At 47.2% G+C, this 18,222-nt stretch overlaps 2 protein-coding genes across 2 annotated transcripts; one reads left to right on the top strand and one right to left on the bottom strand.

The window, feature by feature from the left end:
- Nucleotides 1-206: 206 nt before the first annotated feature.
- On the top strand, nucleotides 207-11,149 carry klhl21 (kelch-like family member 21; the record flags this gene model as incomplete). Its single annotated transcript, XM_084445882.1, has 5 exons — nucleotides 207-325; nucleotides 4,970-6,053; nucleotides 9,273-9,678; nucleotides 10,567-10,639; nucleotides 10,823-11,149. Exons 2-5 carry the CDS (start codon nucleotides 5,027-5,029, stop codon nucleotides 11,147-11,149), a joined length of 1,833 nt encoding a protein of 610 aa, XP_084302008.1. The 5' UTR covers nucleotides 207-325; nucleotides 4,970-5,026.
- Nucleotides 11,150-12,294: 1,145 nt separating this feature from the next.
- Nucleotides 12,295-18,135, bottom strand: zbtb48 (zinc finger and BTB domain containing 48). Its single transcript, XM_084445879.1, has 11 exons — nucleotides 18,012-18,135; nucleotides 16,774-17,590; nucleotides 16,340-16,623; nucleotides 16,104-16,209; nucleotides 15,819-15,911; nucleotides 15,627-15,713; nucleotides 15,324-15,478; nucleotides 14,520-14,656; nucleotides 14,206-14,370; nucleotides 13,011-13,099; nucleotides 12,295-12,893 (listed from the first exon to the last, which is right to left on the bottom strand). Exons 2-11 carry the CDS (start codon nucleotides 17,569-17,571, stop codon nucleotides 12,492-12,494), a joined length of 2,316 nt encoding a protein of 771 aa, XP_084302005.1. The 5' UTR covers nucleotides 17,572-17,590; nucleotides 18,012-18,135; the 3' UTR covers nucleotides 12,295-12,491.
- Nucleotides 18,136-18,222: the final 87 nt, after the last annotated feature.

Here is an 18,222-nt window from a genome sequence, read left to right on the forward strand (position 1 = left end):
TCACATTCTTTTGTTTACCGAGGTAGTCCGGGTGGGCGGAGTATTGGTAGCCTACCAAAAAGCGAAGACTGTGGTGAAAACATGGGTGAAAAAACAACAGCTCCACCCATACGGTGTACACTAGAGGACAAAACGTATGGACTGAGTAGACTAGCCAATGGGGAGTCTCCAAAGGCAAAATATCGTGTGTCGCAGTCATAGCGCAGCACTGATCCCCAACATCAAAGTTTCAGTTCAAACTGAAAATCTAAACATCGCTCGGCTAACTTTATAATAACATAAACCATAAAACTGAATACATTCCTGCTCTCGGATACAAGTTTTGGTAAGTAGGCTAAATCACTTAATTGATAGAAAGGTCTTGTATCCATTTTGTCTTTCGATGTCATATGATCCTACTGGAAGCGCAGAAACAACAGGCAGACATCAGACATTGTGTCGTTGGGACAGCTCATTTTTGGATGTTGTAAAATTAAACTCGAGTTTATTTTACTGACCATAACGCCATCTGTGAATTGGTCGCATTATTGATGACACAAAATCCTCTTGTCTAGCTCTAATTATTCTTTACGCCTACAATTTACGCAGATATTGTCGGTTGGGTTATAGCCTCCCTTCACATGGGCTATGCATTTTTAACGTTAGCCTACCTGTAGTCTATTTGTCGGGCTTATCGGGTGTTTCATAGATGTAGGCTAAGTGACAGGGTTTCTAGATGTTAATTTAGTCATTTATCCTTAAACCGCCATTAGCCTTTATTGTCCCCATAAAACTATACATCAGTGCCTATACTTTATTAGTGACCCATACTCAAAGAACCCATCAGAGTCCATTACATAGCTTGCAATGCATTGTTAGGCTCCTAGCAAGTTAAGATATTTGTGGACCAACATTATCTGGTGAGCATAGACAACTAGTGACATCAGCATACCAGGGTTTGACCCCCATTCAGTCTCTGCACCCTCTAATCTGCAGCCTGGGGGCCTCTTTAGATGGAGTATGTCCAGGGCTCAACTGGTGATATGAGGACTTACTCATACTTACTTAACTCCGCTGTGTGGGACCAGGGTCTCGTTCCACTCTGCTGGTCTGGGCCCCTAGTATGGAGGCTGGGACAGACCGCAGCTGTGATGTCAACATTTGTTTGCCTTCTGATGAATGGAGAACCTTTTAGTCTGCCAACTGGTACTGTTTGCTTGGCCCAGTCCAGACAGACTAGGGCTGCAACTAACAACTGTTTAATCTGTTAGTCTGATGATTATTGCTTTGGATTAATCAATTAGCCTAGTTGGAATTGAAAAGCCTGTTTTACAGATTTTATATCCGCTTATCAAACTGTTTTTGGTGCAAATAGCAAGCATATAGCCTACTTTAGCCTACAATGCTTACAGGTGTAGGCTATGCTGATCATAAATCATGGCTCTTCATTTGTCCCATTGCCAGAAAACAATGCTTTGTGTCTCAGCAAATAGTCCATTATACTCAGAGGCCCACTTCTTTTTAAATCCACAGAGTTTAGAGCTCTGGGCGCTTCCTTGCTTGTCTAGGCCTGGTTACACTTGCTTCCACTGCCTCATTGACACAAAGTTGTGGGGGTCAACATGTTTACTGCGCACTTGTTCCCATTGCCAACATACACTCTAGTTGCCACTGTATTAGGTACAACACCTATCTAGTAGGTAGGACCCCCATTTGCCTCAAAAACAGCCTGAATTCTTTGTGGCATGGATTCAACAAGGTACCCTGGTTTCTGTACACCACTGTTGTAAACAGCTGTTGAGCATTTATGGCGTTTCTATTAATTTGAACAAGTCTGGCCATTGTCCTCTGACCTCTCTCAAAGATGAGCTCACTATGTTGGACCTTTTGGCCTATTCTCAGTCTGTCTTACATGAACCTGGCACATAGAGTCTATAACTTCCCTGATCGCATCAGTATTGAGCTAGCTGCTGTTGTTCTGCGGGCACACAGTCGGCTACAATGGAAGTCAATGGGGCCAATGAGAGAACTTATCCTTTAAGAGAGAGATCCCAATATAATTTCTGAACTTTAAACTTTAACAGCCCCAGTATGGTGGCATCTTGGAACAGGCTGAGGAGTAGGCAGGGGGCTAGTGGCTAGTAGCGTGTCCCCCAGACTCTGCGCCTGCCAGTGGCCAGCGTGACCCCCACATGTAGGGCCTTTGATGCAGGGGATGGAAAATCAAAACACAAGAAAGTGAAACTACTTTGTCAGCGGGGTAGAATCTTCAGGCACCAGAGATGGAGATATAATGCTTCCACAGGGTCTCGATATTCTTCTGCAGGCAACGTTAGACCAGCTAGCAGGTTAGGATTAGGGTTAGGGTTACAGTTCCCAAGAGCCTGGAAGGGCCCAACGGAAGACTGCTCCACACTGACCCAAGCCAAGGCCAAGTTCAAGGTGGTCAGTTGATTTTTCTGTTTGCCTGGAGCTTCTCCTGGAGGAGTGATGTGCTAATTGTGTGCTAATTCAACATCATTACATCACCATGTGGCAATGCTCACTATGGCAGTAAACAAATCTTACCAGCAAGAGGCAACATAAGTTGTTTTCAACCCAGGAAAGAACAGTCTGTTTCTAATTTACCTCATATACACACAACTTTCAAATAAACATTCCTTTCTTTGGGCTACCTAAAACCAGACATTCTGATATAATGAATCTTATGGCTGAAGGATACTGTAAATTGTATGAAGATAACCAACTGCTCTACAAAATCAACATAGGTTTTGTCTTTCCAAAATCATTTCTTTATGTTTATGGTTACACTGCTGTATGTTTTTTTTTTTTTTTTTTTTTTAATCTGAATATAACACTCAATCCCTAATCCAGCTCAAGGATTTACAGAGATCAGGCTGTACAGACAGACCCTTGAAAATTGCTGTCTGGCTTGTCTGCCATTATGCCTTTCTGCATGCTAGCTATGTGGCTGGTCATTTGTCAGATTTGAGCCTTTGTGTAAACCTCCTCTTGGCATTATGGTACAGTGCACTACAGTGGACAAGGGACCCATCTAATACCAGTACTATCAAGTGTAGCTCATTAGCCAAAAACGAAGTTGCCGCCTCAGTTGGGATTTCCCCCGGAGGTCATAGCCCCAAGTACAGAGCATGAGTGAATTGTCTGTGACAGACAGACTACTACTGTTACAGGGTGAGAGACCGCCCACCAGTACAGCCCACACTCTCTAAGTGGGCAGGTTGTAGTCACATGGTGCGTCTGTCACACTAGGCTCTCTGTGCTCCTTCACACACCAGCCAGTTTGTCCACCCACCTCTGCTTTTACCCTCTCTCCCTTCCTCGTCGTATAGGTATCATATTCGGTCAGCTATTCCAGGGTCCATTTGGTAAACACACCGCCTGCAAATTGTGCAACAACCCTGGATATTTTGAAATTAGGCTATTTAGCTGCTCTGCTTACTTTGAATCCCACAGAAATACGGGTTTCTGTTAATGCAAAGCAACTCCAGATGTGGACAAGAAGAGAGTGGCACTGAATGACATAATCCACTTTACCAGACAACCACAGGGCAGTGGTTGCCTTGTATAGTAATATCAAAGATTAGTTTAGGCACAGACCTCATTGACTCATGAGGGCCAGTAAAGTTCAACTTTGGAAATGTGATCATCCAACTGAATTAATCACCTCAGCAGCTGGTAGGATGTGAGTGTAAAGGCCTAAAGCAGGGTTTGAGTCCTCTGTAGGGAGCAGGGGAATCTTTGGGGGCCCAGTCTACCCTTGGAGAGAGTTGGCTGAGGTCTTCCTGAGCTGAGCCGAGGGCTGCATTGTTAAACCTTAGTGAGGAATGTGAGCTAGGCTTTTCAGCACTGTTGTTGTATGCTCTGCCATGGAGGACTAGAAGATGAACTGTTGCCTTTTATGAATGTGTGTAGACAGATAGCAGTGTATTTTTAGCTGGTATGGTTATCCCTAAATCTTACCAGGAATCTTGGATGTCCTTCACAGTCAGCCAATGTTGTCTGTCCCTCCAGCAGGTGACTGCGTATTGAACTAAAAAAATAAATAAATAAATAAAGTGGAGGTGGTACACATAAGAAAAAATCGTGTTTTTATTTTCTTAAAATGTGTGATTTAACTTTATCTTAAATCTGATTTAACACTGATTATGAATGTCTTTGTCAAGTGGTATTTTTTGCGCTTTGCTTTAAGAGCAGGTTGTTGCTCTGGTGTGTTTAAGAAGCTGATTGGTGGTTACTATGACAAAAAGCCCAGTGTTTGTGTCTGGTTGGGACGGTGAGGGGCTCTGGCCTGGCTCATGTCTGTGCTCTTACTCATACGGATGACCTGCAGCCAGAGCTATGAGGAGGGGGATGTTAAAGCCTGCGTTGGTTCACCAAGTGTTAGGTGTGCTCCCTCATTCCCCCCTACCCCCCGGTGGAAATGGACACTGCCAGGGTATTTATAGCCCCAGAGCACAGGCGAGCTCTCTTTTTTAAACGCAGACGAGGAGCTGCTCGTACTCTCCAGAACTGTGCCGTCACACTTTCTAGAACGTAGCATAGAGCTACTTCAGGTCGATACTTCGTCGCTAACACGTCGGACAGGGCTCCTCAGGTAGGCATGTGTAGAACACGGCTGTTTTCTTAGATTCTATTGGTTATCATAAAACGATCCGAAATAGGCCTTCTTAGAAGTTGTCTGCCTGGCTTATGTCTTGTTTAACTATGTGGTCTATTCAGTTCTAGCTTTATCCTATCTATATTTTTTGCTTCCACATTCAAATATTTTATTTTTAATCAGCAAATACTTCAGTCATCTATACTTCTATACTCTATAATTGTAATTGTAAATAACTCTATAATTGTATTCTTCGCTACTGAGTGTGAGTGGTTCACCACTTCTTACGTATTGCGAAACATCTCTGGTCTATTTTTCTGTAGGGCTGGCTAACCGACAGAAGCTAATGAACGGTCATTGTGTTTTCAGACTAACCCAGTCTTCTGAGAAGGACCGCCGAGTCAGCGCGACCCAGAGGGAGGAGCGATGGAGAAGCCGGTCCTTCAGACGCAGCCCTCCACGCTGCCTTTCTTCGACACGTCCCACGCCTTTAACCTGCTGCGGGGCATCCACGAGCTCCGCGCCGAGCGCAAGTTCTTCGACGTCACGCTGTGCGCCGAGGGCCGCGAGTTCCACTGCCACCGCACCGTGCTGGCGGCTGCCAGCACCTACTTCCGCGCCATGTTCGCCGGGACCCTGAGGGAGAGCGCCATGGACCGCGTGGTTCTGCACGAGGTGTCCGCCGAGCTGCTGGGCCTGCTGGTGGACTTCTGCTACACGGGCCGGGTCACGGTCACCCAGGACAACGTGGACCTGCTGCTGAAGACGGCCGACTTGTTCCAGTTCCCCTCGGTCAAAGAGGCGTGCTGCGCCTTCCTGGAGCAGAGGCTAGACGTGACCAACTGCCTGGAGATCCAGGACTTCGCCGAGGCCTACGCCTGCCGCGAGCTCGCCACCAGCGCCCGGCGCTTCGTCCTCAAGAACATCGTGGACCTGGCGAAGGGGGCGGACTATGAGCGGCTGCCGTGGAAGCGGCTGCTGGAGATCGTGTCGGACGACGGGCTGTGCGTGGACAAGGAGGAGACGGCCTATCAGCTGGCGGCGCGGTGGGTGAAGGCCGACCTCCAGCGGAGGCTGCACTACTGGCCCGAGCTGCTGCAGCGGGTGAGGCTGCCCTTCGTCAGGAGGTTCTTCCTGCTGGCGCACGTGGAGAGCGACCCGCTGGTCTACCTGTCCCCCGCCTGTCTGCACATGGTCAGCGAGGCGCGCAGCTTCCAGTCCTGCGAGTACGACCGCCACGACCGGCCCTGTCACCGCATGAGGCCGCGGCCGTCCACCGGCCTGGCGGAGATTCTGGTGGTGGTCGGGGGCTGCGACCAGGACTGTGACGAGCTGGTCACCGTGGACTGTTACAACCCCCAGACCGGACAGTGGCGCTACCTGGCCGAATTCCCCGACCATTTGGGCGGTGGCTACAGTATAGCTGCCCTAGGCAACGACATGTACGTCACAGGTAGGTGGATCGTACCCCGAAGCGCACAAATGAATACACCTCTTTTTCCGTCAAAGTCCTTGGATTGAGAGCAAAGCTGTAGGTTTATGTAAGTCATGTAAACAAAAGTACTGTTTTGTTTGTTAGTTCTTATTTCACCTGAGACCTAACAGACGTCAGCCAAGATTGACAGTGTTTACGGTTGCTGTGTCACTCTAACTGGAAAGCTCAGTAGTTTTCCAGTCCAGCCCTCTTATGAAATGGCGGGCAGTGCGATTATAAATAAACCACAGTCAGACACTCAGGCTGTGTGTATCACAGCGAGATGAGGGGAGGTAAGGTGGGACATGGGGTTCTGCCAGGACTAGACTAGTCTTGACTGCAGCAGTGTTGGGGTGGGTTCATCCCAGAGAGGCCACCACCATCATCATCATCTTCATCATCAGTGGTCTGCAGAACAAGGCAGTGTTTCCATGAGGAAACATCCCAGACCTTCATACCTTCACATACTGTTCTGACAATGATAATCCCATGAATAATTGAAGCACTCAATGCCGACCTCGGTGGAGCTTGACAGCAGCGCTCATGGCAGCAGCACACGCTGGTGATTTAGTCAGATACCTTTGATAGTGTCCTTGTGATTCTTTTTCCATTAGTAAGTCCATACAGCTGGTGATGTGCACGCCATAACAATGTGCAGACCCCCAGGGATGCGCGCGCCACAACTCAGACTTTGGCAAAAATGCTCGAGCAATATGATCGTTCAATCTTTTTCGTCTCAGTGTTGATGTTTATGTATAAGGCTGAGTTGCAGGCATACATTTTTTGGCGGATAATCCAACGATCTAAACTATGCGTGAGGCAATGGCCAAAGTAGTTGTTTACTTCTTGGGATGCGCTTGGCATTTCAAAGTGACACTAAAATATGTGAATACCTCCTGACGGTTAGAACCCTCACTGTTTTCCGACTGGACTGTCGGCTTGGTATATTTTTAGTTTTTGATGCACCAAACACCTAACTTCCCGATAAGATGCAGTAATCTTATCTTCATGTACTTCTCTAGTGGCCCTGTTTTATGTGTCAACTTTTTAAAGGTCCTTTCTTTTAAATGATCTGAATGCTATGTACTTTTTTGTCAATTGTGATTTTGAGAATCATAGGATGATATAATAATATAATGAATATATATCACTAATCGATGGTTGAAATTAGGATGAATTCAAGATGTCTCAATGGCCTTAAAACAATGCCTTTTGGTCTTTTAAATTTGAACCAAAGAGGAATTTTTTTAGACATCTGGCAAAAACCTGAAAGTCATCTTTTCAACAATCTTAGAAAGATGCCTTTTTGGGCTTTCAAACATTTTCTTAGAAGTCTGGAAAATGTGTCTTTTGAACGTCTTTTCAACGACTTCTTGCCAGCTGGGTTCTGCTCAGACCACCTGGAAATGTGAACTGGTGGAGCAGATTCGTATCACGGGCCGGATACATGAATGAAAACAAAACTTAGAACGAAGAACGAAGCCAGCTCCCTGTGTGGGGGTGCTAGAGACATGGGGTTTGGACTGGGGTGTGCGGGGGAAGAGCCCAGAGTACAAAGCATTGCCCACCACCGGCTGTGACCCGAGGGGGGCGCCATAGAGCCGGCCAAATACAGCCACCCATTCACCTCCAGTCATTTTTTGGAGTAGAATTACACAAAAAGGAAACATAACTCATAACAAAGCCAGCTACCTGTGTGGAGGTGCTAGAGACACAGGGTTTGGACTGGGGTGTGTGGGGGGAGGGTCCGGAGTGCACCGCTTTGCCCCCTGCCGGCTGTGACCCAAGGGGGGCAGTTTAGAACCCATTCAATTTTGCCATGTGCAGAGCCACAAAATGCATTCGGGGGCGGAGGTCTGTGCTCTCTGAGCATCATTTCTAGTTTAATATATTTTAATCATGTATTAAATGAATCTCGGAATTCTGAACTGGAACGTCATCCCCACCGGCTCAGAATTGACTCCTGGCGCGTTCCGGCCCATTTCCACCTATGTATCTATAAAATAGGTGTTCCTGACTCGGAACATAAGCCCACAACACCTGTTTGGAAACTGACGAGGAGAATTGAGCTCATTGAAAAGACGTGGCATGAATGTTAGACCTACTCTGCGTGCTTTGAGCAGCACATAGTACTATACTAGGTTTGGAATCTGAACTCCATGTCTGCATGACTGGGAGATAAATGTTTTGTATGGTATGAAGGATAAAGTTGAAGAGGCCTCTTTGATAGCCAACTCAGAACAGACAAGAGTGCAAGGCCTGTAAATGTGCAACACTTATAACAAGGTATACAGTAGATAGTGCAACTGTTGTCACTGTGTCGCTTGTCAGTATTGCTTCCACGCTCACCTCCCCACGCTGCGTTCAATCTCGGGTCCTCTGACTTGCCAACACACATCAATCAATCAATCAATCAAAGCTTTATTTATATAGCACATTTCATACCCAGAGGCAACACAATGCGCTTTACAGAGAACAAGGGAGGTGGGCATACGTCCCACCCCTACATATTCCAGAGGGAAGCAAAAAAAACAGTATCACCCAGGGGCCAGATAAGTGAGCTGTAAAAAATTCTTCCCTGACCCATCTCAACAAGGCGATCGAGCAAGCTCCTGGAGTATGTTTGTCTACCGGCTAAGAACATTTATAAAGCAATAAATAACATTAAATTATGTTTACATGACCACATAACACATGACCACCTTTCATAAACACCTTTATCCAGCGACGGCGCTGAAGTTAGTGCAGGTGTTTATACTGAGGAGTGAGTTTAACCGACTCAATTTGGTTAGAATAACATATTGTTGATCTATCCAGTAGTGGTGTAACGATACACTAATCTCACGATACGATACACGATATTGGGTTGACGATACGATACACTAAGGGCAGGTGTGAAGCATTGCAGTAGTGCTGCTGTTCACACCAATAGTGCATTTCTCCACATGTCTACTCCAATACACTTTGTGAATTTAGAGCTTAACTGTTGTAATATCATGGATAGGCCTAGAGACAAAAGCCGTGTTTGTTACCAGCGTTGTGTAGCCAGTGTTCACTGATATACAATAAACATATCACAATATTGTTTTCACCTTGACGATACGTATTGTGACGTTTCTGTATCGCGATATATTGTGGCACGATATATTGTTACACCCCTACTATCCAGTGACCTTCTCATCCCTCTCTCTGTGTCAGGCGGTTCCGACGGCTCGCGCCTCTACGACGGCGTGTGGCGCTACAACTCCAGCGTGAACGAGTGGACGGAGGTGTCGCCCATGCTCAAGGCGCGGGAGTACCACAGCTCGTGCGTGCTGAAGGGTCAGCTGTACGTGGTGGCTTCGGACAGCACGGAGCGTTACGACCACGCGCTGGACTGCTGGGAGGCCCTGCCCCCCATGCTGCACGCCATGGACAACTGCTCCACCACCACCTGCCGGGGGCGCCTGTACGCCATCGGCTCCATGACGGCGGAGGACACCATGGCCATACAGAGCTACGACGCCGACAACAACCGCTGGACCCTGGTGAACTGTGGCCAGCTGCCCCCCTGGTCCTTCGCCCCCAAAACGGTCACTCTCAACGGCCTCATCTACTTTGTCAGGTAAGGAGGGTTCATTTGTTTGTTTATGACAAAATATAACTCTTGACATATATATATATATACTTTGATTTATTCATTAATATTTGCTTCATAATACTACATAATAGTTAACACTAGATCCATTGAATTATGTAGTTGAAGCAAATATAAATGAATAAATCAAAGTATACATATATAAATATATATCGATTGATATATATATATCAATCAAAACGTCCTCTGTGAACCCCAGACCGCAGGGCTAGAATCCCCATTAATTTTTCTCATAGACAAAAACAGTGATCCATTGACGACCATGTGACGTCAGACTTTAGAACACTAGTTACTTGCGAGGCAAGTAGGGTGCTCACTGCTGTGTGTGGGTGGGGATGTGTGTGTGTGGCTGGATGGGCAGGTTGTTCGCACCACAGCTCGAAAACAAATAACCCTATGACGTTCATACTTGGTACAGTACATAGGGCGGATCCACAAATTATTTTTCTCTTTTGTTCTGAAAGTGTTTAGGAGTTATTATAATACTCCCGAATGAACACCAGAGGGCAGCAACGACTACCTCTCTCCATTTGACATTGGGCTCCTTGCAAACATTTTGAAAAAGTAATTTGACTGCAGGATCTTTAGAAGCGTGCACTCGACAAACACATTCAGTGGATTTCACACTCATACGGTCCAGCTTGGCTCCTGGTTTAAAAACTTTTTATATAAGGGCTTTCTGAAACATCAGTCAAGTGAATTTAGGTGAAATTAATTTCCCGATCGGAGGCAAAAACAAAAGTGGGCGCAACTTGGCACCTTGCCCGAGTGCAGTCTAGTTGTACTTGTCAAATTAGTATGAAATGATTGTTTTTCTAGCATCGGCATGACTCATGGTTTATTCATGTCTTACAGGGATGACTCAGCAGAGGTTGATGTTTATAACCCCCAGAAGAACGAATGGGATAAGATTAGTCCCATGACCCAGGTGGGTAACATGCTAGTCTGTCTAGTCTGATAACTAGTCATGTCTCTTAGCCACTTACACTTTGAATATTCAAGGGTGTGTGACTGGTTTTATATATTTGAGAGTATGGATATGAACAGTTAAATGTTAGAATTAGAACTCATCCTCCGCCGTCTTCTCATTCGTTGTCGTCCGCTTTCCCAGGTGCACGTGGGAGGTAGCGTCGCCGCCCTGGGAGGCCGTTTGTTTGTGTCCGGCGGCTACGACAACACGTTCGAACTGTCGGACGTGGTGGAGGCGTACGACCCCGCCGCGCGCACCTGGACCCCCGCCGGCCGCCTCCCGCAGGCCACCTTCTGGCACGGCAGCGTCAGCATCTTCCGCCAGTTCATGCCCCTGGTGTCCAACGCCTTCGAACCCATCGACGTGCCCGAGGCCGCCATCCACCTCCACCGGCACCACCGCCACCAAGCGCTACAAAACCACAACAACAATCTCAACCAGCACCAGGATGTCAACGCAGCACACTGAGGACCTCGGCCCCCGGGGGCCGTCCAGTTGAACTGCCCTTTTACCCCTTTAGTGCTAGCTTTTTACACACCTTATCAAGATGCTACAGCAAGAGGAACATACACAGAGTGACATTGACAGCATGTACTGGGTGCACTTACAGTATGTGAGCTCCATGTACCGGTAATTCACTCTGCCTGTCCCACTGTCATTGGTGAGCGCTCATCTCAATGAGTGGATCTAATGTCAGAACATAGAGCTAAACTTTGATGCAGCGGGCGCAAGGGTCAGGTAGGGCCACGGAGGCGGAGAGTGTTTTGCGTCGTCTCCTTGTTGTGGTCTAGTTTAAGTGCTGGGAACGCTGGGTGGTTTCATGGTTGTTGCTGTATAGAAGGAGGACATTGAGATGAAGCGATGGCCGCAGCAGGAGTTCCATGGTCTGCGTAGGACGCTACGTTTCCCCAGAGGAGAGTCTGGGGCATCGAGGCTGCTGCTGACACGATGGCGCTGTCAGGCAAACTGGAAGTAGGAATTCTCAATTTGCTCTTGGGTAACATGTTGGACTAATAATAATAATAACAACAACAATAATAATAAGTATGGTTATAGTTTTGTCTTTGTTTTCAAGTTAATCCATTTTGTAAATAACATAAGTGTGTGTATAATGATGATCTTTAATAATGATCTTTAATAAAACTGCAGGCAGAGCTGTCTCAATTTAATTTGTCTCACATTTGACCTGATGCAAAAAAAACTATTTACTGAGCTACATTCACGTTTTCCGCCCATTTAACCTTTGTAGTATCACAGGTGATGTAGACTAAAGCTTAAGAATAAAACTGCTTATCATAAAACCTGTAAAAAGAGCTACAGTTAGCCAAGAACAGAAGAAGGGTCTGACTTTTCTGGAATAAAGCAATGGTCAACCCTCAAACAAAACAAAACACAGATACTTAGAGGGGAAAGCGCTGCAAAAAATAGAATGATAGTGACAGCATTTCTACATAAACTGATTGTCCTTGTTAGAGAAATCCTGAATCCATTGCGCCCCTCTATTCTAGATATTACAGGTTTGCTCATTGTTCTGCACCATACTGTAGGTATTTTAACAGATTTCATGCACAAAATTGGAGTCCACAGCGATTGAGTGGCGAGGGAAAGCCTGATTAAAACCTCGTTTGTCTTTTAATGCTCAAGTGGTCGTTACTCATTACAGTAAGTGTACATTGTCAGGTGAGTCATTTTACCAGACAGATTGGTCACTACAGTGTTATACCATTTTCTGAATTGATGCCTGGTTGCTGATTTGGACCAGAGGGCGTCCAAGCTGTGCGCGTGCGTGTGTGTGTGTGTGCATGTGTCATCAGGCCTTGCTCTCTGGGGTGGCCTCCTGCAGCCCGGCTACCACCACAGCAGACTGGTGGAGGGGGAAGGTCCCTGTGACCAGCAGCGTCTGCTCCATGACGTGAGGCACCATGAAGCCCTCCTCCACCGGCCCCTGGCTCACGCCCTGGCTGGACAGCACCTCCTCGATCACCAGGGCCGGGCTGGGCTGGATCACCATCTGGATAATGTCACCGGACTCTGGGACAGGGGCGGAGCCAGGCGCTGGTTCCTCTGGGCTCATCTCCTGGGCAGGCTGGGAGGGGTCACTCTTAGTCTGGTCCCCCTCCCCATCCTCTATGATCAGGTTCCTCAGCCTCCTCTGACGAGGGTTGTAGTTCTCCACGCGGACGTGGATCTGAGAGTGACGCCGCAGGTGTGCCTGGTGGAAGAGTCCACAGAGACGTCAGCGGGGGGGGGGAGGTGCGTTCCCTGTTAGCTGTGAAGATCGTGTATTTAATCTAAGACGGCACAATGCTATTTTATGACGCGGGCCTACCTGTCTGGTGAACTTGTAGCCGCAATCTTTGCACTCGAACTTCCTCATGCCTTTATGACGACGCACGTGGACACGGAGCTGCTCAATGGCTGAAAGACAACGCCACACGAGGAACTTAGCAACACAGTACATGAATGCAGCTTATTCGGGAGGAATCTAAAAATCTACTCCACTCCACTAGAGGTCACTAAAGCTGTTCCACGGGGTTCCATTTTGGGATGGTTACTCTTCATGTTGTATATTAACAATATTGGCCGGGTTTCCCGAACGAGTTAAGAAGCACTTAACTGAGTTAAAAAGCACTTAACTCCAAAGTACTTCTTAACTCCCATGCAAAGGGTTCCTTAAGAAGGTTCTTTATCGGGAAACCCGGCCATTGTCTCTTTTGAAACTGGATGTAAGGTTCAGGTACTAATTTAAAAATCTGCCCTCTGGATGGTTCTGATATTGGAAGTGTGTCCATCTTGGATATTTATAGAGGAAAGGTTGTCTTAAAAAGCATGTTGATGAGCTAACTAACAGGTTTAGAGTAAAGCTTGGGTTCTTTCATAGAAATAGATCTTACTGTACTAAAAGCTTTCTAATAGATAGAAAGCTTTCAGTACAGTCTACTTTCATGTCAGTACTTGAAACAGCTTGACACTGTCTATCACTCAGCACAAAGTCCCAGACAAGGTCTCAGACTGGTTGGCTCTTGAGGTCCCGGTCAAAACTTAACTTGAGAGTGCTTTTAGTTAAGGTTCTCCTAGAGCATGGAATAGGTTTCAGGAGTCGTGTAAATTGGATGCTTTAGTCACTTTGGACATTTTTAAACATATGATTCGGGAATACGGGGTCGAGATCTGTGCATGTTTCAGATAATGGCCGGTTTTCCCGATAAAGAACCTTCTTAAGGAACCCTTCTTAAGCAACCCTTTGCATGGGAGTTAAGAAGCTTCTTAACTCGTTTGGGAAACCCGGCCAATGTTGTAATTGTATTTAATAGTGTAAAATGTATGAATGTGATTTTACATTATTATATTGTTTTATATTGTGTATGATTTATGCTCTGTAACCAGGGCAACACTAAACGAGACCTTGGTTAGTGAGTTTCCAAGGATTTACAAAAGGTAAAATAAATAATAAATGGTTCCTATTGAAATGTTCATCAACAGAGGTCCCATCATCCTGCCAACAATGCCCCTGACCCCCTCACCTTTGAAGGTCTTGTTACAGATGTCACAGCTGTGCGGTCGGCCCTCCTGGTGCTTGCTAGCGATGTGGCGTATTAGCGGTCCCTTCTCCGTGAAGCGCTGCTCGCAGAACTCACAACCGTACGGTCGCTCGCCCGTGTGGGTACGGTTGTGCTTGTCTAAACTGGCTGGAAACACGCACGCGACACACACACACACACACACACACAGGTGCAAGCATAATGCAGTGTTGACAAAAGAGATCTGTGTGTCTTGTGTTTTGATAAGCATTCTTTGGCGCACAGTGAGAAAATGAGGACTGCAGAAAACGATGTACCCTGAGTCCTGAAGGTTTTCCCGCAGAGATGACACTGATAGGGCTTCTCTCCAGTGTGCACACGGACGTGCATGTTCAGGTTGGCCTTCTGAGTGAACGCGTGGCCACAGAACCCACACACAAACGGACGCTCGTTCCTGTGAAGTAACACAAAAAAGAGACCGAATGGAAATTTCAAAGAGAACTTGGACCGTGAGTCTTATGAATTTACTTCAGTCAAATAGTGGGACTCAAAAACAACAGATTATCATCATGAATGATAATTGTAGGTGAAGCTTTAAAACATACATACATGTACATACATGTAACTGAGAATTAGTTTAATTAGTTAGACCTACGCCACCCACAGCAACGAATTGCTAGATTTTAGGTGGCATAGCTGGCTAAAGCAGTGTTTATGAGATATGGTCACACGTGTTTGGAAGTCAGAGGACCCAAGATTGAACCCAGCGAGGTTAAGCGAGAGCGGAAGCAATACTGACCAGCGACGCAAACACTTATCAGATGCGGCCAGACGGCAATGTGTACAGTAGTTCCTATCACAGCACCCGGGCCTACCTGTGGATGGGGGCCTACCTGTGGATGAGGGCCTACCTGTGGATGAGGGCCTACCTGTGGATGAGGGCCTACCTGTGGATGAGGGCCTACCTGTGGATGAGGGCCTACCTGTGGATGGGGGCCTACCTGTGGATGGGGGCCTACCTGTGGATGAGGGCCTACCTGTACCTGTGGATGAGGGCCTACCTGTGGATGGGGACCTACCTGTGGATGGGGGCCTACCTGTACCTGTGGATGAGGGCCTACCTGTGGATGGCTTTGATGTGCATCTGCAGGCCGTTCCGACTGGAGGCTCGGTGACCACACTCCTCACATACGAACGGCTTCTCGCCCCGATGCTTGGACGCCTCATGCACACGCAGCTCTGTCCTGGACAGGAAGCACTTGGTGCACAGGGAGCACTATGGGTAACAATGAACAGTTATAAATAAGTAACAGGAAGTTGTACATTCTGACAACACAGAGGAAAAAACTATTCAAGGCAATAGGTAAATGGGAACAGAATTCAGACATACTTAGAGGAAATTAGATACTCTGTCCGACACTTACAGCGTGTGGCTTGGGAAAGCCATGAACCTTGATTTGGTGGATTGTCAAATCTCTCTTGTGCATGAACTGCTCTGTGCATGCTGTACACTGAAACAGATATGTTAATATGAATTTCATGCAAAACATGTCAGGGATATAATTTCAATAGCATGTTCACTGCATTGTTTGCTGGTTTTGGGGTGTAATGTGTACCTTATTGGGCATATCTCCCGTATGGGAGACTGTATGCAAACTTAGCTCTTGCCTCCGCTTAAATGTCATAGGGCACAATAAACAGCGGTGTTCCTATGGAAACAATAAAACACTTAGGTGAAATAAGAAGCTTATGTCACACACAGTTAACATCCACGTACCGATTGTTGGGAATTATGGTCTAGTTTCCCTTATACAGCAAAAGTCATTGCGCAATCATTCCAGGTCTGGGGGACTTGACCATACTGTATGTCAGTTACGTATGCATCTTTATTTCTCACTTACGGTCATTTTAGCGCAGTTCCTGCTCTCGTGCTCCAGCAGATTCTCCTTCCTGTAGTACCTTTGTCCACACTTAGAGCAAGCGAACGGCCTCTCACCTGTATGACGTCTGCAAAGAACAACACAATAAAACTACGTACTCCACACCTCGATTAATCACATGGATGGACACGGTAGCAAAAAAAAACATCCAATTAAGAGACTGGTCAGTAGAGAGGTCGAGCCAGCTCTGTCCGCACCTGTTGTGGACTTTGAGGTAGTATTTGCTGCGGAAGGTCTTGTTGCAGGTGGGACACTGGACAGACCCCGTTTTGGAGCCGTCCTCTTCTCCGTTCTCTTTTTTATCGGCCTGGTGTTTGCGTCGCCCCCGAGCGGCGGCCGTGGGACTGGGCTGGGCCGGGGGCACGTACTCTTCATCTGAGTCTTTGTTAAACAACTCAATACCCCCGCCATCATCGTCATCATCGTCATTATGATCGTCGCCAGCCCCGTTGTCGTTCGTCACATCGTTCTGTCCAGCCACCTGGAAACAGCAGACAAAACATCAGCATCGGTCTTGACTGCAAACAGCGCGTACCAAACAACAAGCTCAGACCTATGCGAATTGTCACAAACCCTCCACAGTTTGTTGGTACATTTGTGGAAGGACCTTGCGTATACACTTGTACTTTACCTCTGTTTCAAGAGTAGGTTGGGGAAGACTTTGGCCCTCCTCGTCCAAAGTATCACCACTCAACTTCTCCGCGGGTGCTGTTGGGGCCCTCCTGCTAGCTTTCCCCTGGTGTGTGATTTCCACAGCGGGGCCCTCGCCCTGCAGTCTCCTCGGACCCTTGACTCTGCGCCCAGAGCGAGTGGTGGTGGTGACGATGGTCGTGTCCGAAATGGGGTCACCTACTGTTTCTTTTACTGGCATCTCTTCGGTTTCAGAATCACTACAGATCACAGGTTTGGATTTCCTAGGCCTTCCCCTTTTACGGACAACGGTCGTAGTCCCTGTAGAAGTCACGGCTTGGGCCGGCTTGACTCCGGCCTCTGCATCTGCACCCTTTGGTCGCTCTACAGTGTCAGTGCGCTCTGCATGGTCAGTGCGCTCTGCAGAGTCAGTGCACCCTGCGCTGATGTACTGCTCGCAGAGAACGAGCGCATCTGGAACACTGAGGCTGGCTGCAGCCTGTCGCACCTTCTCCATGTTGACAGAATTCAGTTTCAGCTCTCCGGTGTAGAAGAAGTCCAGAAGCAGTTCTAGGCCGTCGCCGGGGCACTCCTGGGGAAGACTGACCTCCATACATGGGGTGGAGGGCGACTGAAACTCCTGGAACAGTTCACTGAAGCAGGCCAGGATGTTGCGATGGGCGAGGTAGACTTCCCCGACTCGGACGCTCAGCATGGCGTCACAGAACCGTCCCAGCCTCCTCTGCTGATTCAGGGAGGACAGAACCCTCTGGGCGTGGGTGCCGTCCTGGTCGAGCATCTCTCACTCTAAGAGAGGACTGGCCGTGGAAGGTAAGGGATATTTCAGAGTCCAAGACGTGAGCCATACAGGGGGGGAAAAAAACATAAAATCCAATAAATTAGTGCTAAAGTAACTTCTGTCATTATCATTAATCTACATCCACGTGCTGTAGGTTAATAGTCAATAGACCGTATCACTATATCGAGTAAAACAGCAGGTGTGTGTGTGTGTGTGTTTGTGTGTGTGTATGTGCGTGCGTGCGTGTGTGTGTATGTGCACACATTTACACACACGCATACACACACTTACATACATTTGGTGATTTGAGGAACAGGTTGCTTCAACGGCAAACCCAAACGATACGCACCCCTGAGACTCGACGTTTACCACTCCATATATATTTTAAAGACGCTCCCTTAAGGTTTCTATGCAGCAGACATCAGCGACAAGACACTCACCTACGCGGGATGCTGAAATTTTGCCTATCATTAGCTGGGATGTCGAATTGCCTTTAAAATAATTTCAAAAGCGGATTATGAAAAAAGTACACGGCCCATGTTGCTTTATTTTCGACTAGGCCACTGCGATAAAGGAAAAGGATATGACGTCCCCCAGCCCATCCGCATGCAGCTGATAGCAACCTGGCGTCAAATCCAGTGCATTGCAAAC

The sequence above is a fragment of the Borostomias antarcticus genome (genome assembly GCF_949987555.1).
Source record: "Borostomias antarcticus genome assembly, chromosome: 11".
Lineage (NCBI taxonomy): Eukaryota > Metazoa > Chordata > Actinopteri > Stomiiformes > Stomiidae > Borostomias > Borostomias antarcticus.

Excerpts from the sequence above, each read along its gene's own strand:
- zbtb48 (XM_084445879.1), bottom strand. The coding sequence starts at position 17,571 with ATGCTCGACCAGGACGGCACCCACGCCCAGAGGGTTCTGTCCTCCCTG. Across the intron at positions 16,624-16,773 it reads AACCTACTCTTGAAACAGAG|GTGGCTGGACAGAACGATGT; the intron begins GTAAAGTACAAG and ends TGCTGTTTCCAG. Across the intron at positions 15,912-16,103 it reads GGAACTGCGCTAAAATGACC|GAACACCGCTGTTTATTGTG; the intron begins GTAAGTGAGAAA and ends TTGTTTCCATAG.